The sequence below is a fragment of the Polypterus senegalus genome, chromosome 2, assembly GCF_016835505.1.
Source record: "Polypterus senegalus isolate Bchr_013 chromosome 2, ASM1683550v1, whole genome shotgun sequence".
NCBI lineage: Eukaryota > Metazoa > Chordata > Cladistia > Polypteriformes > Polypteridae > Polypterus > Polypterus senegalus.
This window is the reverse complement of record NC_053155.1, coordinates 264,174,376-264,201,827: the sequence shown is the minus strand read 5'-3', so window position 1 is coordinate 264,201,827 and position 27,452 is coordinate 264,174,376. Positions and strand designations below refer to the sequence as shown.

At 35.9% G+C, this 27,452-nt stretch overlaps 1 protein-coding gene across 2 annotated transcripts in view; it reads right to left on the bottom strand.

Annotated features, from left to right (window-relative positions):
* The window catches only part of nup58 (nucleoporin 58), a 98,967-nt gene that overhangs the window by 35,477 nt on the left and 36,038 nt on the right, over positions 1-27,452 (bottom strand). For both annotated transcript variants that reach the window (XM_039745473.1, XM_039745474.1), the window contains exons 3-10: positions 20,278-20,430; positions 19,404-19,526; positions 18,454-18,567; positions 15,268-15,295; positions 15,008-15,073; positions 14,628-14,802; positions 9,802-9,881; positions 4,780-4,898 (exon numbers count right to left, since the gene is read on the bottom strand). In XM_039745473.1, the coding sequence (XP_039601407.1) occupies positions 4,780-4,898; positions 9,802-9,881; positions 14,628-14,802; positions 15,008-15,073; positions 15,268-15,295; positions 18,454-18,567; positions 19,404-19,526; positions 20,278-20,430 (858 nt within the window). The remainder of the gene's footprint in view (positions 1-4,779; positions 4,899-9,801; positions 9,882-14,627; positions 14,803-15,007; positions 15,074-15,267; positions 15,296-18,453; positions 18,568-19,403; positions 19,527-20,277; positions 20,431-27,452) is intronic.

Sequence of the window (27,452 nt, the reverse complement as noted above, 5' to 3'; positions counted from 1 at the left end):
TCACTTTAGTTTAATCCTAATTGTGAAAACTGAACCTGTGTAATTTTAGATACACTTAAATATATTTACAAAATTAAATGCAGCAAACACACTAAGGAATATATTCATGTTGCTGATAATCATGCAAAAATAAAACGCACAATAGCAGTAATGGACTACAGTAATCCCTCGCTATATTGCGCTTCGACTTGCGCGGCTTCACTCTATCGCAGATTTTATATGTAAGCATAACTAAATATATAACGCGGATTTTTCGCTGCTTTGAGGGTTCTGCGGACAATGTGTCTTTTTTACTTCCTGTACATGCTTCCTCAGTTGGTTTGCCCAGTTGATTTCATACAAGGGACACTATTGGCGGATGACTGAGAAGCAAAGCAATCAGAGCACGCAGTTAAGTTCCTGCCTGCTGAATGCAGTGTTCAATCAATCAATCAATCAACATTTATTTATATAGCACATATTCAAACAAAAAATGTAGCTCAAAGTGCTTTACAAAATGAATAGAAAAATAGAAGACACAATAAAAAATAAACATAAGTCAACATTAATTAACATAGAATAAGTAAGGTCCGATGGCCAGGGTGGACAGAAAAAAAAAAAACTCCCAAGAGCTGGAGAAAAAAAATAAAATCTGTAGGGAACCAGGAAGTCTCGTCTCGCTCATTCAGCATCAACGCGTTTCTCTGTGTAAAGAGTTGTGCTCTTTTGTGTTTATCTTTGTGCATAGTAAAGCCCTACATTATGGCTCCAAAACGATCTGCTACTGCTTTAGGGGCCATGCCCAAGCGCAAACGGAAGATGTTAACGATTGCCGAAAAGGTAAACATTTTGGATTTGTTGAAGGCTACGATTCTTTTTATTTAAAAAGTAGGAAAGGAATATAAGATCTACGGCCACAGTGTCCTTTTAACCAGGGTGCAAAACGAGTTGTAAGTGGATGTAATAAGGCAGTAGTCTGGATGGAATCTGCATTGAAGACTGCCAGAAGAAGAACAACGGCAGTGCTACACAATCGCCTGAAGTGGCTACTTTGGAAGAACTGTAACTCTCTCCTTTGTTGTGCAGTAAAATTAAACTCATTGTTATCGGACAAGTCATCGTGTCATTGTTGGTGAGTAACCATAATTAATTTTCTACTTACAGTACTTAGTACATATACGTACGTTTAGTGTCAATGTACACACATTTACTGTATACTATTTTTCTTGCGTTGTACGTATTTATTGCTGGTGGCCTGTATCGTAATGGCTGTAACATATGTGATATCGAGACACTCAATATCTTTAAAATAATATTTAGGTTTTACTGTATATAAACAGTGTGTTTATATACATAATTTCAATGAATCTTACCTAATATCTAAGAGAATACAAAGGGATTATGCTGTATAACTCTGGGGAATATTTATAAACAGTGTGGGAGAATTTATAAGGGCTTAAAATATATAAAAACTAGTAGAATACCGCCTCAGAGCGGAGAAGTAGTGTGTTAAAGAAGTTATGAAAAAGAAAAGCAAACATTTTAAAAATAACGCAAGATGATTGTTAATGTAATTGTTTTGTCATTGAAATGAGTGTTGTTGTCATATCTATTTATATATTATATATATATATATATATATATATATATATATATATATATATATATATATATATATATATATATATATATATATATATTATATATAAAATATATATATATATATATATATATATATATATATATATATATATATAATATATATATATATATATATATATACACACATACATATATATATATATATATACACACACACATACTGTATATATACACACACATATATACATACTGTATATACACATATATATATCTACATAAATACTGTATATACACATATATATACAATTCTACATATATATATCTACATATTAGGGGTGGGACTCGATTAAAAAAATTAATCCAATTAATTAGAGGCTGTGTAAGAATTAATCTTGATTAATCGTATGTAATCGCACACGTAAATTTGCCCCAAATCGCAAATGTTTTTTTTTTTTAAAAGGGTTTTAGTGGGCTTACAGAATCAAATAATAGACATGGACATGAATATTGTAAACTGAAGCTGTTTTAATTTCTGAAAAAAAAAAGGCTTTAAACTGCATTTGAATTCAAAACAGAAACAAAAATATCATCCCTGGTTAAAATTGGGCAGACTTAAAAATAAAGTGGTAGTTTAAGTACTTTAAGTACATTTTCAGAATAGTATTGTCTTTAAATAATAATAACCAAAATTTCAACATAAAGTGCAGTTTTTCTTCTTAAAAAATAAGTCAGAAACATAAAAGGTAATTTGACCAACTTAATCTTTAAACTCTGAGTAACATTAGCCAAAATTATTTTGTACATTAGGCTAAAACAGTGTGATCATTGAACATTTTGTAATTAGATGTAATTAGAATTACTAACGGTCACGGAAGTCCAATGATCCCCAGTAAGAGCCACAAAGTCCGCTTTCTGTAATGCATCTAATTTTGCTTGCTTTTCAGTGTGCACAAAACCATGCTTTTATCAAGGCTTCGCTCGGGTAGTCGAAATGATCAGTCGTAGGAGCGCGCTTTATTCCGACTCTAACATTTTTGTAGCTGTGATGTGTGCATCAGTGTAATGGATGTACCAGGAAATCATGCATTGACAAAAGTTCCCGTTTGCTTGGAATTGAAAGTGTGATTAAATGCGTTATTTTTTTAACGCGTTATGGAGTACATGCATCGAAGCTTCTCAGCTGTGCTTGTGCTAAGAAAGGGAAACATTTTAAAATAACGTAACATGATTCTCGTTAACCTAATATTTTTTCATACGTCCCAAACCAAGGAGATGCGAAGGTAAAATGAATCGGTAGCGTACATACTCAGTGCATCCCTCTCGGAATCGAACCTCGAATGTCGGCGTTAGAGGCTTAAGACTCTACAATTAGCCACAGCGTGTGGCTTGTCTATGCTAGAGTATGTATGTAGATCGGGTATATATATACATTTATATATATACCCGCGTATCGCAGTGGAGAAGTAGAAGTTATGAAAAAGAAAAGGGAACATTTTAAAAATAACGTAACATGATTGTCAATATACAGTAATTGTTTTGTGAGTGTTATTGAATGTTGCTGTCATCAAGGATTTGATTATCATTATTTGTTTCAATCAGGCTCGATTTGTATATGTGTTGTGTTCAAGTTACATTCCGTGTTTGTCAATCGCTGTAAAGATAAGAGGTTTCATTCATCGATTAGTTTCTTACTGCATCAATAAACAGCTCGTCTTCCTCTTTATCTGAGATGTGACAAACTGCATGCACGGGTTTTTTTTACACTGTCTTCCTTTAGCAGGACATTCACTTTTTCCACCGTGTGCTTTGTTTCCGCAGTATCAGTATCCTTCATATTTTTTTGCTGCCTTCTCAATTGTGTAATTTAGTTTTTGTTCAGCACTCTTTGGAACTGTTGCTTTTTGTCTGTGCACTGCGTCAGTTCACGTGAGCCGCTTGGTGTTCTTGCATCGAAGGTTCCCAGCTGTGCTGGTGCCATCTCGTAATGTCAGCTAAGACCCGGCACTTAAAAGTTTCTCTCGCAGTTTCAATGAGTGTGTGCCAAACACCACCCTGACCATCTCATCTTCCTCTGCATAAGCACAGTCCTTCACCCGTGAATATTTACCGGCAGTGTTTGTATTGGATTGCCGCTGATGGACGGCCTTATATGGGCAGGCACTAAATTACAAACGCTAGTGGCAGCCTGTCTATGAACTTAATTTAATATAAACTTACGGTTCACGCCGTGCTTTGTTTCCACAGTAGCTGTACTTATGAATATGCTTGTATGCATCATTTGCTTCATAATGTTTTTCTGCCTTCTCAATTGTGAAATGGCGTTTTGTGCTCATCGCTGTTTGGAGTTCTTCCTTGTTCTCTACGTACTTACGTAGGGAGGCGTGATGATGTCACACTAAACTCCGCCCCCACGGCCATCTCCAACTCAACTCCATTACATTATATGGAGAAAAATAGCTTCCAGTTATGACCCTTACGCATAGAATTTCTAAATGAAACCTGCCCAACTTTTGTAAGTAAGCTGTAAGGAATAAGCCTGCCAAATTTCAGCCTTCTACCTACACGGGAAGTTGGAGAATTAGTGATGAGTCAGTGAGTAAGTGAGTGAGTGAGTGAGGGCTTTGCCTTTTATTAGTATAGATAACCATATAAACATATGGCTTCTACTTCGCGGATTTTCACCTATCGCGGGGGGGTCTGGAATGCAACTCCCGCGATCGAGGAGGGATTACTGTATATGATTGTGATCATACAATATTTAAAACATTTGGCAAACCTGAGTGCTACAACAAAATTACAATCCAGATTTACATGATAAAGTTTGCAGATTTTAGCGAACCCTGGATATTTTAAAACAAGCTCATTACTGCATTGGAATACTGTGTAATTGATGATGTACATATTTAAACAGTTTATCTACATTAAATTTATTAACCACAAACAGCACTTAAACGGCCCTTTACAGTATTTATTTTTTATTATTTTTGAAGGCAAATTCTAAAGTTTCAAGAAACTAAAGGAATAACCAAGAATTAGAATGGCTGACTGGTATGCAGTATCTCCCCAAAATTATAATGCAAATTTCTTAGTCAAGCACTATGTAGAGGATTTAATCTAATTTTAAAAGTGGTACTCTAAATAAGACAGAAATAAAATTATAATATTGTAGCATCAAAAGTAAATTACCAAAGAATTTACCTTGAGGTGTTATATGAGAGCTGTTGGCTTGAGTGGTAAGGTGATTTTCAAGTTCTTCTATCTGCTGTCGATACTGTTGCAACTGTACCTCAAATTGTTCTACAAGTGCTCTAAAATAGCTGCAAAGAATAATTTTTCAGAACTTTAATACAATCATTAAGAAGTTCAGTAATTTGACAATATTATAAGTAACATTTATACTTTTATATTGGCTCATGGAAAGAAACTAATTTCTTATACTCAAATCAGATGTAGTTTTCCCTCAGTCCATAAGATCCAACCACTGATGACCACTTTTCAAAACAGTTCACTATTATGTCATCCTCACTTTACATTGTAACATGTTGATAAAGGATCTCCTTATAAATCATCAAGTAAATACTTAATGTTTTGTGATTATATTCCACAAGAAGAAGTGCTCTACCAATGCTACTTCGGAGCTTTAGTGAGGTTGAAACCCAGCTATTAACAATGCTGACTTCCAAATGGAATGCTGAGCGCCCAAAAGAAATGACTGAAAAGTAACAGACCACAACAACAAAAATACTTATTTTTCATGTCTTAATGTGGATGGTGGCAGAACAAAAGGTCAGTAAATCTATACATTCTATACAAATATCTATACAATCTGTAAAATAATCTTAATGGACATCTTCACTAATACAATACAATACAGTTTATCAACAAAAACAATTTCCAATTTAGCTAAACATTTGAAATTTGGCAGGACTGTACATCTAAGGCAGTAGGTGTTAAAAAAAGGACATTTTGGTTAATCAAAAAAAAAACAAAAAACCCACAGACACACCAAATCTGAAAAGAAAAAAAAAAAAAAAAGATATTAACCGAGACAGGTCTTTAAAATGTGTTGGTATGTCTTTAAAAATGCTATAACAAGTAGGAAAATCTATCACACCATTCTCTCTCACCTTAGTCTTACCTGCAACCAGGTAGAAATGTTGAAGTGAGGACTACAATTTCCATCAGCTAATGCACCACTCCAGACAATTTCATTATGCTCAAAAAGGCCTGATTAAAACAGCTTGTCAAAGGTAGTAACTGCTGCTTTTTCTCTCTGCCAATTTTGGATAAAAATTCCTGTCTCACCAGAATCCCTGAAGCCTATGGAAAAAAGTCATAATCTCGAGCCACGTTAAATTCCCTCACACCTCCTAATCAGCATTTTTGTTTTACAAACATGTCAAGCACCATCAGTAGAAAACCCCACCCCCCCTCCACTGACACAGATGAAATTCTCCCAACTCAAGTCTGTTTATCTGGATGAGAGTTGCCTGGAACTGTATAGGGTAAATAATATATCATTATTTGGAACACATGCATTTCATATGTGTTCCAGGTCTACAACGATCTGGGTAAATGTAGGGTGATAGGAAATGTGAGGCTAGAAATGCTGAACACCGAACTAAAACAAACTTTTTGAATATTATATAATTATAAAATGTTGACATGAAGTGTATAATGTGTGAAGACTGAAGTCCAAATATCAAATAAACACTTTCACAAAATTTGTAAGTGTAACAAAAGAAGTGCACTTTTATTCACAAATATAAGCAAAGTAAAAGAAATTGGTTAGGGGATGATGCCGACACATCATTTGATTTGAGTTTGTAACAGCCGGTGTAAACTTATGGTACTTGTAAAGGTTAGAGTTTTATTTTTTTATTTTTATTATTCAGTTTTATTCTCTCAGTCGCTTCCACACTTTTCCCGATCTGACACTGACAGTTTTCAAATAAAGACGTGGTATAACAGAGGTGAACTCAGATGAGGGTTCTACATTGTGGCAAGAGAACACTCCCCGCAAGAAACATCCAGTCACACATAAGAACAACACAGCTACACCATCCATAAGGCGAAAGATGGCACCCTCTGAATGCAGCAAGAGGTTGGGTGTCATCCTGCCAGTGAACCTGCCACACACGTTCTTCAACGAAACAGCAAAAAAAAAAAAAAAAGCTAACCATTACAAGTACCATAAATGTACACTGGGTATTACAAACTCAAATCAAATGTAGGTTTTTATTCTATAATAGTAACAACAACAGCAGCTCACTACTCAAAACCGTAAATGCTGGACGGACCTGAAATCGAACCCGCAACCTCTTAATTATGAGACGGCAGTTCTTTTCTTTGCACCAACCAAGCGCATGTGTCAGCCACGTCCCCTGAATAAAAGTGTCCTTGTTTTGTTACACTTAAATTTGGTGTTTGATACTTGGACTTCAGTCTTGACACATCATACACTTCATGTCAAAATGTTGTCATCCTCTTTAATAAAACCCCTGTGTGCATCCAGGTGTCCGTGTGTGTGTCTTCTGGTGAAGTGCACATGCACACATGTGAAACGAATGTGTTCCAAATAATGATTTATTTATGCTATACAACTCAAGGAACCTCACACCCAGATAAACATACCTGAGCTGGGAGAACTTTATTTCTGTCTTTAGCTGCGTGTGTGTGTTGGGGGGGCGGGGGGAAGGGATGGATAGCAGGCTGTTTGATGTCAGTGCTGATTGACACATTTCCAAAACAAAAACGCTGATGAGGCAGTGTGATGAAATTTAAGGTGGCCCGGGATTAAGACTTTATTCGTAGGCTTCAGGGATTCAAATGTTAATGGATGGAGTCAAGTCATGTCTCAACAGAATGAAGTATGATTTTTTTCTAAAGCTGATTGAGATACTGTTTCTCAGAATGTGATTAGAAGAGAACAGGGAAGTGTTTTTGAGGGAGTAAAAGTAAATTGTCACTTTTGATTTTTTTGTTGATAGACACTGTATACTGAGGCAGTATTAATTTCAGGTTTTGATGCTGATGGAGAGTTGACACTTTTAACAGTTTGTGGCTTTGAATGTATCAACTTTAAAACATCTTTGTAACATTACCAAATCCCACTTTAATCTTTATTCTGCTGCAACAGCACTTTCACAACATGCCACCAGCAAAGGCTGGGTAAAAAAACTAGTCACCAATAATTAGTTCTTTAACAGTTTATACAATTCTCATGCACATCCACAAGTTTTCAATCAATCCTGGCAGATCTGTTCTTGAACATTACTGTTGTCATGCAAGAAAAGGTAGTGTAATATAAACAACCCTGATCAAGGATCTTTTCCATGCATTTCAGAAGATCAATGTACATAATCTTGAAGGTAGCTAAAATCCTGAAGTACTACAAACTACATTTTTATTTTTCCTTTGCATACAATTAAAGGGTTACTTAAAATTGGTGTTTGTCCCTTCCATCCTGCTCAAAATTCCATTCAATTAACACCTACGCTTTCTGAATTCTAGGATTTCAAAGCATGAGACTGTGGATGCTTATTTAACTCATAAAAATTACTTCATGTGCAATAAAATCAGATTTTAACTCATAATGTACTCCATGTTATCTTCTTAGTAAGATGACAGCATGGCAGATGAATCACATCTAGAATCTGAGTGAAAAGGACTCCTTTCGCAATCCAAATGGAAATTTGTTTACAGAAAATAAGCCATTCAGCCGAAAATATTATTGTTAACATTTCAAGAAGTGTTTCCAAACTATGCATATAATGCATAAAACTGTATTGAGATACCAAGGTACTACATTTAATAATGTGTCACTGTACAAAAGATTGGCATATATTGCACACAATAGTTCAAATCAACTCAATTTTGAAACACGAGACTGAAGCATCTTTGCAAACTTTTTGACCCAACCACAGAGCAACACAAGGAAACTTCAAAATCTGTGAGCACTACTCCATTACAAAAATGAAATTCAAACTGAGCAGAAAGAAATGCCAGAATCGATTGCAAAAGTGTCAGCAAGGGATACACTGGCTCTCAGCTTTGTGGAAAATGACATTGGAAAACTAAAATCCTATTCTAAGGCAGAGTTTGAGGTTCCCTCCTGGAAAAACCATCAGTAAGAGGGAAGAACAACATATTATGTACAGTCAGAATGGCTTGACAGCAGATACACACTCAAAATGTTTTCATTGCATAATGACACTTTGTGCTAAGCATTATTTGTGAAAAAAAGCCAGAGAGAGAAAAAAAACTTGAACAGATTGTACATGTTGTGTGTTGTTGGTGCCTGTATGCCCAGTACATGTCAAGCAATTCTGTCATTTCGGCATCAAATTTTGGATAGCCACCTACATGTCAAATACATACAAAACAGTATTCCCTATTTGGAGCACAGATTTTACTCAGAGTAAGAAATACTTTAAGATTGTGGCAATTTGAATCATTGAACCAAAGGAATAAATGTCACCATTAACAATTCATGACAAACAAGATATTTGATGATAAAAAAAAGACAAGGCTGCTAGGCCCAAACGTAGAAGGCAGCACACGAAATTGTGAAGTCACTGGTGTGTAAAGCTTTAGTGTTATTTATGCTGAAATGCTCAAAAAGGACTACAGGAATCTGCACAGACTACTTTGTGATTAGCCAACTTGCCACTTGCATATTTCATTTTAAAGTATGCAAGTATGGCTGTAAATTAAACTATTCACACAGAAAAATTAGTTTCTACTGTTATTTTATGGGCCAAGAAAAAGGAAGAGAGTTGTTTTGCTTGTCACAAATAAATGCCATAGCAGATTCATGTATAGCAGTAGCACAGATTTTACAATTTTTTTTTTATTGAAAATTTACACTAACAATTTACTTGAAAATAACAATTCGACAAACATCTTGTTTACATGACATTTACTTATCTTATTTAGGTTATATGTAGTTTCTGGAAGGCAGGGCAGTAGGTATATGCCTATGAGGATGCAGAGCCGATGGGCCATTAGTGAGAACTAAAGGATGTTACCTGCCGTGGCATTGGCAGTCATGGTACCTACAAAACGAGTGGCAGTTTTACTGCTAAGCCCGTTGTTGCAGGTATAAGTTGCGTTTAATAGTAATTGAAGCTGTTTCAAAGTAACGGAAATTTCTATAAAAAGTGTCTAAATGAATGCAGCATTATATAAAAAAAAATGTTGATGTAGTAAATAACTTACTCTGATGGGGTTGTATTTTCATGTTGAAGACCTGGGGGCGTTTTTTGCGTTCGAAGTGCAATATCAGCATTCTTTAACTCCTACAGACGACAAAAAAAACAAAAAAACAAAAAAACCAATAGGTCAACCCATGGTACAAAATAGCTTTATACATAAACTCTGATGTAAGCATGTGGTGGCAGATGCTAATTTACAGCTCGAAATCCTGTTACATAAAGAGAAACCACATAATTATTATAACTAAACATACCCAATTACTAAAGAAAATCTACAAAATAATCACCTTGCTTAGCTCACAAGAACTAATAAAATGTCAAAACGCTAAGATACCGTATTAAGTGAATTAATGTAACAAGACTTAAAAAACAGGTCATAGAAGGGGAATACACTTACAGAACAAAATTCTCATTTGTAATATTTATTGTCAGCCTTGCAACAAGACATATGATAATCTACTCATTATATATACACATATACATATGTATATATACACACACACACACACACACATAAATACACATATACACACACACACACACACACACACACACACACACATATATATATATATATATATATATATATATAAAGTGGTGTGAAAAACTATTTGCCCGCTTCCTGATTTCTTATTCTTTTGCATGTTTGTCACACAAAATGTTTCTGATCATCAAACACATTTAACCATTAGTCAAATATAACACAAGTAAACACAAAATGCAGTTTTTAAATGATGGTTTTATTATTTAGGGAGAAAAAAAATCCAAACCTACATGGCCCTATGAGAAAAAGTAATTGCCCCCTTGTTAAAAATCACCTAACTGTGGTGTATCACACCTGAGTTCAAATTCCGTAGCCACCCCCAGGCCTGATTACTGCCACACCTGTTTCAATCAAGAAATCACTTAAATAGGAGCTGCCTGACACAGAGAAGTAGACCAAAAACACCTCAAAAGCTAGACATCATGCCAAGATCCAAAGAAATTCAGGAACAAATGAGAACAGAAGTAATTAAGATCTATCAGTCTGGTAAAGGTTATAAAGCCATTTCTAAAGCTTTGGGACTCCAGCGAACCACAGTGAGAGCCATTATCCACAAATGGCAAAAACATGGAACAGTGGTGAACCTTCCCAGGAGTGGCCGGCCACCAAAATTACCCCAAGAGCGCAGAGACGACTCATCCGAGAGGTCACAAAGACCCCAGGACAACGTCTAAAGAACTGCAGGCCTCACTTGCCTCAATTAAGGTCAGTGTTCACGACTCCACCATAAGAAAGAGACTGGGCAAAAACGGCCTGCATGGCAGATTTCCAGACGCAAACCACTGTTAAGCAAAAGAACATTAGGGCTCGTCTCAATTTTGCTAAGAAACATCTCAATGATTGCCAAGACTTTTGGGAAAATACCTTGTGGACTGATGAGACAAAAGTTGAACTTTTTGGAAGGCAAATGTCCCGTTACATCTGGCGTAAAAGGAACACAGCATTTCAGAAAAAGAACATCATACCAACAGTAAAATATGGTGGTGGTAGTGTGATGGTCTGGGGTTGTTTTGCTGCTTTAGGACCTGGAAGGCCTGCTGTGATAGATGGAACCATGAATTCTACTGTCTACCAAAAAATCCTGAAGGAGAATGTCTGGCCATCTGTTCATCAACTCAAGCTGAAGCGATCTTGGGTGCTGCAACAGGACAATGACCCAAAACACACCAGCAAATCCACCTCTGAATGGCTGAAGAAAAACAAAATGAAGACTTTGGAGTGGCATAGTCAAAGTCCTGACCTGAATCCAATTGAGATGCTATGGCATGACCTTAAAAAGGTGGTTCATGCTAGAAAACCCTCAAATAAAGCTGAATTACAAAAATTCTGCAAAGATAAGTGGGCCAAAATTCCTCCAGAGGGCTGTAAAAGACTCATTGCAAGTTATCGCAAACGCTTGATTGCAGTTATTGCTGCTAAGGGTGGCCCAACCAGTTATTAGGTTCAGGGGGCAATTACTTTTTCACACAGGGCCATGTAGGTTTGGATTTTTTTTTCTCCCTAAATAATAAAAACCATAATTTAAAAACTGCATTTGTGTTTACTTGTGTTATGGTTAAATGTGTTTGATAATCAGAAACATTGTGTATGACAAACATGCAAAAGAATAAGAAATCAGGAAGGGGGCAAATAGTTTTTCACACCACTGTACACACACACACATATATACATACACAAACATATATACATACACACACATACAGATACATATATACATACAGTGGGTACGGAAAGTATTCAGACCCCCTTCAATTTTTCACTCTGTTATATTGCAGCCATTTGCTAAAATCATTTAAATTAACTTTTTTCCTCATTAATGTACATACAGCACCCCATATTGACAGACAAAAAAAAGAATTTTTGAAATTGTTGCAGATTTATTAAAAAAGAAAAACTGAAATATCACATGGTCCTAAGTATTCAGACCCTTTGCTCAGTATTTAGTAGAAGCACCCTTTTGAGCTAATATAGCCATGAGTCTTCTTGAGAAAGATGCAACACGTTTTTCACACCTGGATTTGGGGATCCTCTGCCATTCCTCCTTGCAGATCCTCTCCAGTTCTGTCAGGTTGGATGGTAAACGTTGGTGGACAGCCGTTTTTAGGTCTCTCCAGAGATGCTCAATTGGGTTTAAGTCAGGGCTCTGGCTGGGCCATTCAAGAACAGTCACAGAGTTGTTGTGAAGCCACTCCTTCGTTATTTTAGCTGTGTGCTTAGGGTCATTGTCTTGTTGGAAGATAAACCTTCGGCCCAGTCCGAGTTCCTTAGCACTCTGGAGAAGGTTTATGTCCAGGATATCCCTGTACTTGGCCGCATTCATCTTTCCCTCGATTGCAACCAGTCGTCCTGTCCCTGCAGCTGAAAAACACCCCAACAGCATGATGCTGCCACCGCCATGCTTCACTGTGGGGACTGTATTGGACAAGTGATAATATAAATATTGAGCAAAGGGTCTGAATACTTAAAAAAACTGAAATATCACATGGTCCTTTTTTTAATAAATCTGCAACAATTTCAAAAATTATTTTTTTTGTCTGTCAATATGGGGTGCTGTGTGTACATTAATGAGGAAAAAAATTTAAATGATTTTAGCAAATGGCTGCAATATAACAGAGTGAAAAATTGAAAGGAGTCTGAATACTTTCCGTACCCACTGTATATACATACACACACACATAGTATGATACATAAAATCATACATATCGTACATAATTGTATCATACTCACTTAAATCTTTCTTACTTGGTAAATTAACTATGTAGTCTTGAAACATAAGCATAGCAGAATTGTATGTTTTATGCAAATCTTTTAACATGTAGGATGTCTTAAAATAGTTGTGCTGCACGTTTTCCATTATTTGCTGTATCACACAGGGTAAGCATACCTAATATGAAATTCCAAAATCTGAAATGTAATGTGCCGGTGACACCATCTATGTTACCTCCAATTGTGTTTTTGTTTTACTGCTTAGAGAAAGTGATCATCATATGTATTGATTCCAAACAGATTAAATCATTCTGATCAATGACCAGGGTTGGGGGCCACAGTGAAGTATAGTTGTGGAGTCAGTGCACAAAACCTTTTGACTCCTCAATTTATGGTATCACAACTCTTGACTCCCTTCATTTGTAATTTAAGCCAATATACAGTAGTGCCAGTCTGTTATTTTTATCAATATACCATTAAATTGATTTAAAAACATACCCAAGGCATTACTAGTATGTATAATGGATATTACTACTTGAAATGGCTTATTTTAACATATTATTCACATATGGCTACAATGTACCATTTTTAGCAGTTAAGTCCTTCAGTACCCCAATGGTAAACTCACTTTGCTTATCCTTAATCATGTGTTAATATTAACTGGTTATTATAAAAACCTTTCTAACTACATTAGCAAAACTGAAACCTGTCATCCTGTTCTCTTGTGTTGCAAGATGCTGGTATTCCTGAAGTTCAGTGGTCGGTTCAAAAATGGCAAAAATCGTAGCATGTGTGGTTATGTTAAAAATATTTCTTGATGAGGAAGTATTTTTTCTTAGAATAAAATTAGTTTAGTTAAAGGTTGTATTTCATTTTTTCAGTGTGAGACTAATGTAATTCACCAAAAAGTGATTGTTATAACACTTTTTTCCTTATCTTTACCAAGGGTACATGTGGTGAGAACCATATGTACACCGGGCATGATGGAGCGAAGGTTGACCAAGATATATAACATGGCTGTTTATTCCAAACTGATTTCACAATCAGTGCATCTTTGTTTCTTCTGATTGATCTCACTGCTTAGTAAACTATGCACTTCTGCAAAAAAAAATCTGATCAGTATTTTGTCAAAACTTAAAATTTTTTAAATCTCTTTTGATATTTTGTCTTTAGTTCACCCTTTTCTATATGGTTAATTTATTAATTGTATTCAAATGTTGAGGACATCACATGCTAAAAAGCAGCAATTAGTTCAGTGACATATTCACTTTGCTCATTAAGTTTTTTTTTTTTTTTAAATTAGCAGGCAAATGAAAGTGGTAGTTAAGTAATTCATCCCTTTTAGCATTAAGGATTATTTGCAACCTTTAAATACAATTAAAGGAAAAAACTCCACTATAAAGTGTAAATTAAAAATCAAATAGTGACAGAAACATAAACATTTCGAGGCCAGAAAACAATGAGATTATTTAAAAGCAACAGCAGCACGCTGACTGTGAAACAGGCTGGTGTAAAAATCCTGCAGCCATGGGTATAACCCAATTCAACCCGACCACATTACGCATGTTAAACAGAATTACCTGTGCAGTTTCAATTTTTAACTTATCGATGGACAAGCTGTTTCTCTGAATGCCACTAGCTGCTACAGACAAGATCTGTTTTAGACTTTTGATATCTTCCTGAACTTTCTGCATCGCTTTAGAAGACATACGGCTTATTTCTTCTTGAACCTGCTTCTGTTCTTTAACAAATTTCCTGAAGGAATAAAGAAAAGTCAAGTATATGATCACAAAAAAAATTATTCTTTATGGATACACCAAAACATTTCCCCATATGCATTTTGCAACAGACTCTCAAAAGTGACAAAGGTTTCAGTAATTATCAGGAAATCACCACCTGCATGTAATTATAAATATTCTTACAACCTTTGTGGCATCTAGTCAGTATTTAAAAAGCTTACTGAAAATTATCCACATCTTGACAGATTAGAGTTGGTAGGTTTTCATCCTTTAGTGCTTTACTATCCCTGGGGAGGGAAAAAAAAAAAGTCAACCTCTCTTTCATTTGCCTCTCAGAAACACAAATTATTAGACAAGAGTCTTGCATACATATCAGAAAAATAAAAAAAAACCTATATAAAGCATTTTAAGTATTTTTAGTCCATAGGTGTACAAGTAACCCAATTCTATTAATTCAGACAAACAAAAACATAATACTTACTCGGGACGTGTTCCAGAGGATTTGTCAGCTACAAACAAAATAGATACAAAAAAGAAACATGATGCATACTTCTGGCATAAATATAATGCAGCATATTTATGATGTACCGGTGTATTACAAGTAAATGACAGGTTTACATTATGGAACAAAAAAAAATTGCTTTAATCATTTTTTTCTTTACCTCTTACTGACAACTTCTAATATCAATCTGACTTTTGACAAGTTAAAAAAGAAATGTAATTGAAATATTTGCAAATTATGGGAATTTTTGAGACACCTTGTTTAAACAAAATACTACTGTCTAATCATGCTGTTAAAATGATATGATAATGGGCAAAGTAGGTATTATACCTTTTTGTTAGGCCTTTAATGGCCAAAACAGGCCTCTTTAGTGAAAAGAACAGATTTCACAGAAATGCAGAAAGTATTCTGCAACTCCCCCCAATTGCATTCCAGACAGAACTGGCTTTGCATATGCACCAACATCTATCCAGCTTGCTTTATTTGTTTCATACAAAAAGATGTGTTAAAGTACTGTATACACATCTGTAGAGACTCCTATAGCCAAAAAAGGAGCCTACAAGGACATTCATCCTCAGTTTGTAACCACAAGTTGAACTCTAACTCTGATTGACAGACTCGTACGTATAATCATGAGATGGACCTGTAACTAGAATGGACCTTAACCCAATTACCAGAACATACAAATGCCTTAAGATCAGATGCATGTATCACTCCATACTCTTTGGGGGGGATGGAGTTAATCCATTTACTTTGAAGCAAGTAAATCTATCCAATCTCTTGTAAGAGTACTCTACTTGTACCTGAAAACTATTCTCAGTTAAACTTCTGGAATTAGAGACAATAATACAAAGGGAGTTTGGGATTCACTATCTTTGAGATCAATTCTTCAACAATATAGGTTTCAGAAATTAAATTTGGCTGGAGAAGAGATTAAACTGAGAAAGATCTCAGCATACTGCAGGCATGATCAAAGGACCACACCGAAAAGATAAAGAATGCACTCAAATGCAAGCAAAGTTCTTCAATTGAAGTCAGTGTGCTAATAATCTAATCTAGGGTAGGCAACGTTGTCTTGGAGGGCCACAGTGGCAGCAAGTTTTTGTTCCACCCTAAGTGCTTAATTAGAAATGAATCTTTGCCAATCTCAGACAATATTTAATTTAATGGCTTGTTAGTCTGCAATGTAATGTTCTTATATAGTAGATTTTTGCCTTTCCAATGATATAAACCAAATGATTTGAATTCTAAAACAGAAAAATGTGCCAAAGTTTTTTTGTTTTTTTTTTAAACCAAATAGTGCATGTTAAATCCACACAGGTGTAAATGGAAACAAGTTAGACGGAGAACTGCTGGCTTCTTTGTTACTTACATCTTATTGCTAGTAAGGAATCATTAAAAATACTGAATAAGGCTGTTAAAGTCAGAAATAAGTAATTAAAGATGGAGAACCTGAACAAGCGAGACCACTAAAATTTAGCAAAAAAATGTCAATTGTGCAATAAGTGCTTCATTAGCAATTAAACTAGGTTGAAAATAAAAGCCTGCAGCCACTGCGGCCCTCCAGGACCAACAATGCCTACCCCTGGAATCAGTGTTGGACATCATAATTAAAGACTTGTTATCATAAGGCATTTTATCTGTGTTTTGTTAAACAAGAGTTCTAAGAAGCTAGTAATCTACCAACTACAGACCTGGCTTTCTTATTTTTGTTACTGTGCAAGAAAAATAGATCAATGGTTTTTAAACTAATAGTCCTAGTACAAAGTAAAAAATCAATTCAAGTATTAATGATAGTCTTTAAAAGCTAGATAGATCAATTTAAACAAACATCTAAATAAACCCACCTTAAAGTGTCTTAATTTTTTTCCCCTAAATGTTGAAAAATTGTGGGGAAAAGTGGGCCTTAAAAAGGAGCACTGGGTACTTGTGGCCATCGCGTGTCTACATGTTTAGTTACATTTCACTTCCTCTGCTCCATCTTACTCCATCTCATGTCTAACCCACCCAACCCAGTTCTCTTGTGCATTCCTCAACTGTGACAGTTCAGTGTCTAAAGCAACAGCTTCTCTCTCGCTCCTCCTTATAAAGATGGTATATACTGGGATCAATATCCCTCTCCTTCAAGCAGTCTATTCCGTATCTCTCACTCTCTCGCTCTATGACCTGATTCGTTAACGTTACAATGTTCATAATTTTGCCAAACTCGTTTACTTTCATTTTTAAAAAAAGTTTTAAAAATGGTTTGGCTAATGCAGAAGAATATATGTTATATATAAAATGTTAAGTATTAATAGGAACAAACATTTAATTGTAGGGTTTATTCATATTAACATCAGAAAGCTACTATTTCAGCTAGTATTACCAATGTTCAGTAACCTTCCTAATTTCTTTAAAACAAAGAGTAATAGGGCAAAATTAGAAGCAGAACTACACTATCACGAAAGCAAGCTCAGCCTTCACAACTGAAGCAACTGAGTTCTGTTACACTTTTTTTTTTTTAACCCAAACCTTTTTTTTTATTATTTGTTTTGGCCTGAAATGATATGCAACTAGATAGTCTTTTAATACATTAAAAGCATGGACAATTTGAACTTATTACATACCAACCCACACCATTGTTCTTAAACTGAAAACCAAAACAGCAAAAAATTAAACAAAACCAAAATATCTGTAATGATTTGTTACATTCCTTGTTAATGGAATGTGGGTGTGAGGTTAAAGAAATATCATCTACCAAGAGTTCAGTACGTAATAATTGTGGTACTTCAGAAGATTTCAATTCCTTGAGGTTGCATGCCAAGAGATTTAGAACACCTGGACTAGAGATATCACACAACACTTAATCAAATATGCATCAATAATCTGCTACAGATAAGCATATTGTATTTGCTTTGGCTATTTTTATCAACATATATAGTTATATTTCTATAATCCTTGCACACGTCAATAAATTACTGATTCTTAAAGTGTGTGCTTCATTAGACTTGACATAATTGTAATGTTTGCCTATCATAATCTGCAAAGGAAGGTAAGGAAAACATGGGATCCTTTCCATTTGTTAAGCAAACAAGCAATTGGGAAAATGTGATCTTCAACAGATAATTGTTAGCACTGTGTCCTTTCTTTAAAGTAGTGAATTAAATAAAATGTGGAGGATCTTACTTTTTTTATCTGATGAACTGCTAAAATCAACTCCACCAAGTCCTTCACTGACTGAAGAGGCAGTTGTAGTACCTATAGAAGATAGGCCTAATCCAAGAGTATTTTGTCCCTGTCCTAAACGTAAAAAGAAATAAAAAGCAATAAAATACAAAAGCAGCTGTCACGAGTATCAAAATGTAAGTAATGTACTTTACCAGATATTACAGAAAATTTACACAATTTTTCCATTTCATTTGAGTATGCTCTGCTCCATCTTGAATAGACTCTGCATAATGAATTGCATTTCTTTTCACATTTCACTTTTTCAAAAAAAGTAGAAATAACATTTAATCTTCACAATTTGTTAAACTGTTTTAATATTTTAACCAACCTCTCCTCTCATATAACCTACCATGTCTACCAAAAATCCAAAGTATTCAAACAAAATATATAACCGTGTTCTTAACGTAATGTGAGGAACCAGAGTGGCCTGCTGATAGTTAAATAAACCAGTTTTCCCCTTTAATTAGAAAGCCACTGGCTGAAAACAACCTTTAGGCATAATAAATCAATCTCTATGGATAATAATAGTTGGCAAGGTTTTCTTTTCTTTGAATGCTGTACATATTTCCTGCAATGAGAAAAAGATAATACCACAAAAGTACAACAGAATTAGCAAATTCAGTGCATGTCTACCAAAGATTTGTATAAAGATGCATTGTGGTAATAGGATCTCAGGTGTCACAAAAGTTAATAGTGGTTAAAAAAGCAATGCAAATCATTGTAGGGTTCTGAAAACCAGAATTGTTTGGATTTAGTAGTACGGCTTTCAAAATTATTAGAAAACTGTAAAACCATCAATATGGCATTTGCAATGCTTTATAAATGGTCTAATTGAGCTGGTCAGTGTAAAAGATATATAAAAATAAGTAACATATACAGGGTCACAAAAGTAGGAATGTGTACTCTACCTGAAGCAAAAGGGGCTGCAAAAAGACTACTGCCTAAACCTGTAGATCCCAAAGACAGTACAGCAGATGGTGCTGAAGATGTGGTAGGTGTGCCCCCTAGGTTAAATGAAAACCCTGATGTAGCTGCAATCAAAATTAAGAGGCATTGTGCTAATTAAATTCATAAAAATGCACATTTATCAACAAGAGGCTCAAAATAGGAAATGTCATCATTAAAGCATCACATAATGTACAAGTATACAGACAAGTTAATAGAGAAATGTACTTTCTTATGGAACACTGGAAAAATACAGCTGCACATCCAGATATGTGAATTTGACATTCATGGTTTCACAAGATGGACATGAACAATTAAATGTGGTCATCCATCCCTAACGTTTGGAAATGTGAAGGGGTGACAGTACTTTCAAAGAAAGAACTTTTTAATATGATTTTAATGGCATCTTATCTGAAAATATAAATATTCTCTTACACAATATCATACACACTGTTACTATATTTCACAAAACTCTTACAATTAAAGCAGTCGTTAAATATACATGTTTTGAAAATGCTGCCAGCAAATTTCCCCCTGGGATAACAGTTTATCTAATCTACTAAATTCTTTGATAAGACAAAAAAAAAAAAAGGTCAGATTGCTTGCTATGTAAGTAGATTCCATTGGTAAACTATGGTAATTACAATATACAGTAGAACGATTACAATTGATATGAAACAAAGATACAAATTCAGCCTTTCCTTTAAATGTCTAATAAGAACTTCTGACTTTGGAGATTTAAAAAGAATTTTTAAAGTGAAAAATGCATAAACATTTCACTGAAGCATAAATGGTCAATTGCCTGGTTTACATTTATATTATTACTTCAACAGTTACCTGCTGAAGGTGCAGAAGATGTCAGCGTTGAAACAAGAGAAAGACCTCCACCAGAAGATGAAGAAACTGGCAAACTAAATGGGGTTGCTGATGCAGCTGGTTTGTTAAATCCTAAACTTAAGCCAGTACTTGTAGTACTGGTTGAAGCAGTTCCTATAAAACAAAACATAGTAGCATTAATTATTGGACAGAAAAAAAAAAAAAATTAACATGTATCAGAGCTGGTTATGCAAGTGAATTTTTGTTTAACTAGAGTTGGGTTTTCAACATATCCATTTAATACCAGCAGATGCAGTTCAAGTCAAACATGACAACAAAATTAAATAAATAAATAAATAAACAGGATAAGTTCAGTATTTTTCAAATCAAAGTTATTCCTACCCATTCATGAAATATATTAGTTTGCCACATTAAATTGTGTTCTATAGGGAAGCATATTATATCAAGATAAAAAACTGTCCCACTCCTGCATTTTATAATGGAGATAATGGGTACAAACCTTAAAACTTAACTGAATACATCCTCTTTGAAGAAGCAAAGAATTTGATTTAAGAAAGCATGCCTTTCATGATTCTGAGGCACGCTTCGGACAACAGCAACTGAAAGTAAGTTTCACAGAACCTTGGTACTAATTTATTGCAGTAAGGGAAAAAATCCCCCTTCCAAGGCATATTCTGCTTATTATTCTAGTTATGCTTTGCAATTGTTTCACCAGTAGTTAAATTTTGCCATGGCTTAGACAGATGCATGCTCAACGGATCCTACTTTTCACCTATTTCACTTTTCACTATTGTGTTATTTTGCAAAGCCTATGATACAATATGCATGTAAAGTGGTTGCATGGTGAAAAAAAGCACATACGAGTTCCATTGTATTTTGCTCACATATCTGACCTGAACGGATTACACTGCATTGAATTTTTAATGAAAGCCTCAATTTCTTGGAAAAGGCAAGCCATCGGCATGTCACGGTTTCATATGCGTCAGGCACAAATACAATTCTCTCTGTTATTATTATTATTATTTAAAAAAAAAAAAAAATCTTGGAAGGGAGTAGTAAGAAACTGTCATTAAGATGTTTCTTTTAAGGATGTTTAAATCAAAGTATTTATTTTTGGTTGGCCTTCTAATTGCTCCACTCATTTAAATGTTACCTGTAAATTTTCCATATATGCATAATACTTGCAATACATGACAAGAATACAGAGAATATGACTTAAGGATAGTTGAAGTTGCTTAAAAAAAAAAAAGCAGCAAGAAACATACAATACAGGTTAATATGTATAGATGGCCTTCAAATCATTAACTGCTTTGAAGCAACTTAAAAGGCAACATGTTTACAACTGCTAAACACGCAGATGGCATTTCTTTCAACATGCTTCACAGCGGCGAAGTACTGCCTTAAAAATTTTATTAAGAAGAAAATTAAACCTTTTTAAACGGAGGCAAAATATACCAATAATTATTTGTTAAGGATCTCTTTGTATACCACATTGTCAGTTCGGCCCTCCGGTTGTAATATGACCAAGCTGTGCGCCGAACTTACTCTTGAGCATGCAACGTACAGTTGGCCATGTGAAAAGGAATCTTGTCTCAAATCTCACAGCTTGGATTGCTGCTTTCATAATCGGTTTGAGTTTCATGGTTTGTTTCAATTATAACAGTATCTGCAGGACTTGTGTTGAAGTGACATTCGGCATCTGTCAAGCGTTGTAAGTATACAACCAATTTCATCGAGAACTTCACATCCAGCTTTTGAGAGTGTAAACATTCATAAACATCAAAGTGTCCAGTACTGAAATCGTCACCTGTGAATCTAAGATGTTTAAGAGGCATTGGCGGTTGTCGAAAGGTGTAAAATATTTGGCCATTTCGGTACACTTGAAAGCGACAACCGAACAATTCAGCAGCAGCCGCCATCAACTCACATGCAGAACCATAGGTGAAGGGCTTAAGCATTTCACTCTTATAGTGCTACTGTGTAGTATAATTATCTCCTGTACCATCATCAGTCCACACCTTGAACCTGTCCCAGTCATTCAATACATAAGACACAATGTTCCTCCGGATATCAAGAGTGAGCCTGATATGACTGTGCAATATGTAACAAAGAGAATGGAAAAGGCAGGTGCCATCTCCGGGCATGGAAACCACTCGGTAAGTGACAGTTCTTTGATCGATGGTGATCACCTCGATAGACATGTTAATGGGGAATGCGGTTGGAACGATAAAGGAAATGGGTACCTGAACAATGTAAAGTAAGTCTAAAATACCTACACAATAACTATAATCGTAATAAAAATACAATAAAACAGCAGAGAAGCTGTGGATTAAATAAAAAGGTTGTAGTTAATAGCAGGGAGACGTGAATCCCGTGGCGAAGCAAGGAAGGCAATGTAGAGACCAGAGCGACGGACGGCCTTATAAAGGCAGGCAGCCAACAACGTGGGAGGCGTGGGGATGGGGGACCCAACGCCGCCTCACATGGTGACCGAGCTGCAGGATATGGACGTATATATGTACGCAAGTAGGGTTCAGTTAGCGTTGGGAACCTGCGTACCAAATTACTTGAAGATGGGCCCATATGTAACAAAGACCGCTAGAAAGTTCAATATGGCAGCCGACAGTGGCGTCATACCACCGAAATAAGTACGTACATTGGTTTCGGTTCGCGCAAGGAAGCTGCCTACCAAATTTCGTGAAGATGGAGCTATTAATAAGAAAGTTCAACTTGGCGGACGTTGTCGACCACTATGACCGTTACGTGTAGAATTTCGAAATGAAACCTGCTTAACTTTTGCAAGTAAGCTGTACGGAATGAGCCTGCCAAATCAAATCATTCAGTTGTCTTTGCTCATATGTCATTTTATCAGTGCTGGACGCCTGGCATCTTTTTTTGGCAACAAGTTTGTTTATGTTTGGTGTGAGGTTCTGTGTTGTGGAGATTCTCAGGATGGACTGCACGTGCTCATCAGTGAGGCGACTCCTGTGTGCTGTTTTGTTAGTCTTCATCACTGAGAAGAGCTTCTCACACAGATATCTGCTACCAAACATGCACAAGGTTCGAGCCGCATGTAGACGGAGCTGGGGCATTTGTGCGGGAATGGAGTGAATAAACTGTGCGGGCCGTGCAGTATCGTACTTTGCCTTCAGTGTGCCATTTCACTGCAGCTCAATCACCTCCATCTGCACAGGTGCAGTTTCCACATCGACGGCAAATGGGTTGCGAAACAACTCAAAATTCTTTTTTTGTTCTTCAAAGTCACCAAAGCGCCGTGCGAACTCAGTGCGCTCAGTTTATCAGCAAAGTGCGTATTTGGGAACACCGTTGTGCCGACTTGGTTCAACATTACTTGGCAACAGGGAAAGTGGGGCAAGTTGCACTGGTGCATTTGTGTCTCCCATAAAAGCAGCTTCACTTGAAATCACTTTGTGATTTTGCACGGGTAAAAACTTCTGCTGAAGTGTCAGATTCTTCTTTAACTCTTCTGCTTTCTGTATCTTCTGCATTGCATTCAGGTCTTTCATGTTATCTTGATGTTTTGTCTCATAGTGCCGTCTTAGATTAAATTCTGTAATTACAGCCACATTAGCTCCACAAATGAGACACACAGGTTTACCGGCAATGTCAGTAAACATATACTCAGCCTCCCATCGGTTTTTAAAGGTTCTATGTTCAGAATCACCTTTTCTCTTCAGCATCGTGTGGGCTAGCTTCGCAATAACTTGCAGCATCATAAGCTAGACTTGATTAACACGGTAAGTGTTCGGCAAGGCAGCTGAAGCGCTGCATTATGGGATCTGTAGTTTATTGTGTTACCAGCGCTTCACATCCCCGGGCCATTAATAACAATAATACAGTATATAAAATGATATCGCGGGCCGGATATAATTACACGCCTGGCCGGATGTGGCCCGTGAGCCTTGAGTTTGACACATATGGACTAAATAGAACTTGAAAAGATATATTTTTTCGAATGTGATTGCGCAATTCAGATCGAGTTGACGCGCACTACAGTACATCGAGCCCGCGTGCTATTGTGGTTTTGCCTGCGTGCCTCAATAAGTTACCCTCCCCTCGCTCTTACTTTTTTACCATTCATCTAATGAATACACCGAGTATGGCTGTACCAAAACAATCATTGATTGCGAATAAAGTATCCATCTATACTAATAAAAGGCAAAGCCCTCCCTCCCTCCCTCCCTCTCACTCACTCATCACTAATTCTCCAACTTCCCGTGTAGGTAGAAGGCTGAAATTTGGCAGGCTCATTCCTTACAGCTTACTTACAAAAGTTGGGCAGGTTTCATTTCGAAATTCTACGCCTAATGGTCATAACTGGAAGGTATTTTTCTCCATTAACTGTAATGGAGTTGAGCTGGAAGGGCGGAGTTTCGTGTGACATCATCACGCCTCCCACGTAATCCGTGAACTGATTGTCAGCGCAGTGCGTAGAAAACCAGGAAGACCTCCAAAAGCGCTTAAGAAAACATGCATTATATAATTGAGAAGCAGCGAAAAACAATAAGAAGCGGCGAGTGACATATACTACCATATTCATGAGTGTTGCTGCCTCGGAAAGAAAGCAAGGTGTAAACCTAAACTTTAAATTAAGTTCATAGACAGGCTACCGCTGGCGTTTCACATGCCCACAGGTAATGCGGGATACAAGTTTAATGAGAGGGCGCGGATATAAGCGAGAGTTTTGATCACTTTATAACTAAGTTAAAATTGTAGGTGAAGGGGTGTGCTTATGCAAATTCCGAGACTGTGTTTGTGGGGATTGACAGTTAAGGCGGGTGGGGGAGTCACGTCATCATCTCCCCTCCCATTCATCTAATTTCGGTCTGAGCTGAGCTCATGGCTAATGCCGTCTTCGAAGCAACTTCGTCAGACTGCCACCAAATACTCACAGAAAAATCCACAAGTTAATACACACGCTGTCTCTATAGTTTCTCCACACTGAATCCTCCAGGCACTACTTACAAAAGGTCACATTGACAATCGTGTTACGTTATTTTTAAAATCTTTCCTTTTCTTAGCACAAGCACAGCTGAGAAGCTTCGATGCATGTGCTCCATATAGCGTTAAAAAAATAATGCATTTACTCTCACTTTGCATTACAAGCAAAGGGAGCTTTTGTCAATGCATGATTTCCTGGTACACACGATTACATTGATCAGCATCCCGATTCATTTTACCCTCGCACCACCTTAGTTTGAGAAGAAGTCTGAAAAATATGAGGTTAACACAGAAAAACATCACCAATTCAAGCTTTATGAATAATCGATTCGCCATCAATAATTGTTTTGGTAAAGCCATCCTCCTTCCATTTTATAATTTTTCCGCCAATAGCCATGATTAAATGAGCGGTAAATAAAGTAAGAGCAAAGCGAGGGTGACTTATTTAGGCAGGCATATATATGACAGCAACACTCATGACAATGTCAATCATGTTACGTTATTATTAAAATGTTTCCTTTTCTTTTCATTACTTCTTTAACACACTACTTCTCCGCTGCGAGGCGGGATTTTGCTATATATATAATATATGAATGACCTCCAAAGAGCTGAGACTTTTGATATCATGAGCGTGTCTGCAAAACTGTGGTCTCCTGCCCAGCAAAAGTCGAGCAGCCAGCGCGCGCATAGCTGTGCCGGCCTTTGAGGCGCTGACTGCGCTTCTGCCTTAAGTCAAAGTGAGCACTTTTAATTTTTTCATCCTCCCCTGCGCTATAGCCCAGACAAGTGCAAACACGGGACCCCTTTTCTACACCACGGCAAAATAATATTAAGGCGATTCACACTTTCTTTTGCATATACGATTATGAGGTCCTCACCTCGGATTATGAAACACGCACGAGTGGAGGACTGACAGTGCCATCACAGCCGATTAATGGCGGGGCGTCTCACCAGTCTACACAAGGCGATCATAACGTCAGCGAACACATCTCTCTATACTATATAAAAGAAAAAGGCAACTTTCCTTTCTTTACACCTTTTTTCCTTTTATCCCAAACCAAAGCCTTTCTCTCTTAACAGTGCAGAGGACACAAAACTAATTTTCTTTAAATGCTGGTAAGGCACATTACCAGAGGCACAAATTTGAGCGTTCACATAGAAAATGTTATTTCTATACCACAGCCGTCGTGTAGCGCCTTTCAAAAGGGATCTACTACCGAGAGATGATCCATATACATTTTAGCTGCTGTTAGTTACTTACCTGTTGTGTTACACAGTCTTTAAAATGTAGTTTACCTGAAACCACTCCAGTAGTGCTCAATGTACCTGTACTTCTTAAAACGTTAATGTTTTACTGTTTAATAACTTATAGACTATATTTTATTATTTTTCCCTTGCACTCAGTGACCAAAGCTATACACCTAGATAGGTATGTATATATGTATATATATATATATATATATATATATATATATATATATATATATGTATATATATATGTAGATATAAGATATGTATGTATATATATATGTGTATATATATATATATATATATATATATATATATATATATATATATATATATATATATATATATATATATATATATATATATATATATATATATATATATATGACAGCAGCAATCAAGCTGTGAGAAAACACTAAAAAGGAGGCATGTCAGGCGTTGTGGTACATTTTCTGATGCAGCTAGGCGAAAAAACTTTGTGACGCTGCCTCCAAATACACAAAACAATTACTTTGACAATCATGTTACATTATTTTTAAAATGTTTCCTTTTCTTTTTCATAACTTCTTTAACACATGACATCGCTGCACGGTATTTTGCTATATATATATATATATATATATATATATATCTATATATCTATCACAGCGACACTCATAACAGTGACAAAACAATTACATTGACAATCATGTTACGTTATTTTCAAAATGTTTCCTTTTCTTTCTCTTTCCTTCTTTAACACACTACTTCTCCGCTGCCAAGCGGAAGTATATATATATATATATATATATATATATATATATATATATATATATATATATATAGATATATAGAGAGAGATAGATAGAGATATATATATATAGATATAGATAGATATAGATATAGATATAGATATAGATAGATATAGATAGATATAGATAGATATAGATAGATATAGATATAGATATAGATATAGATAGATATAG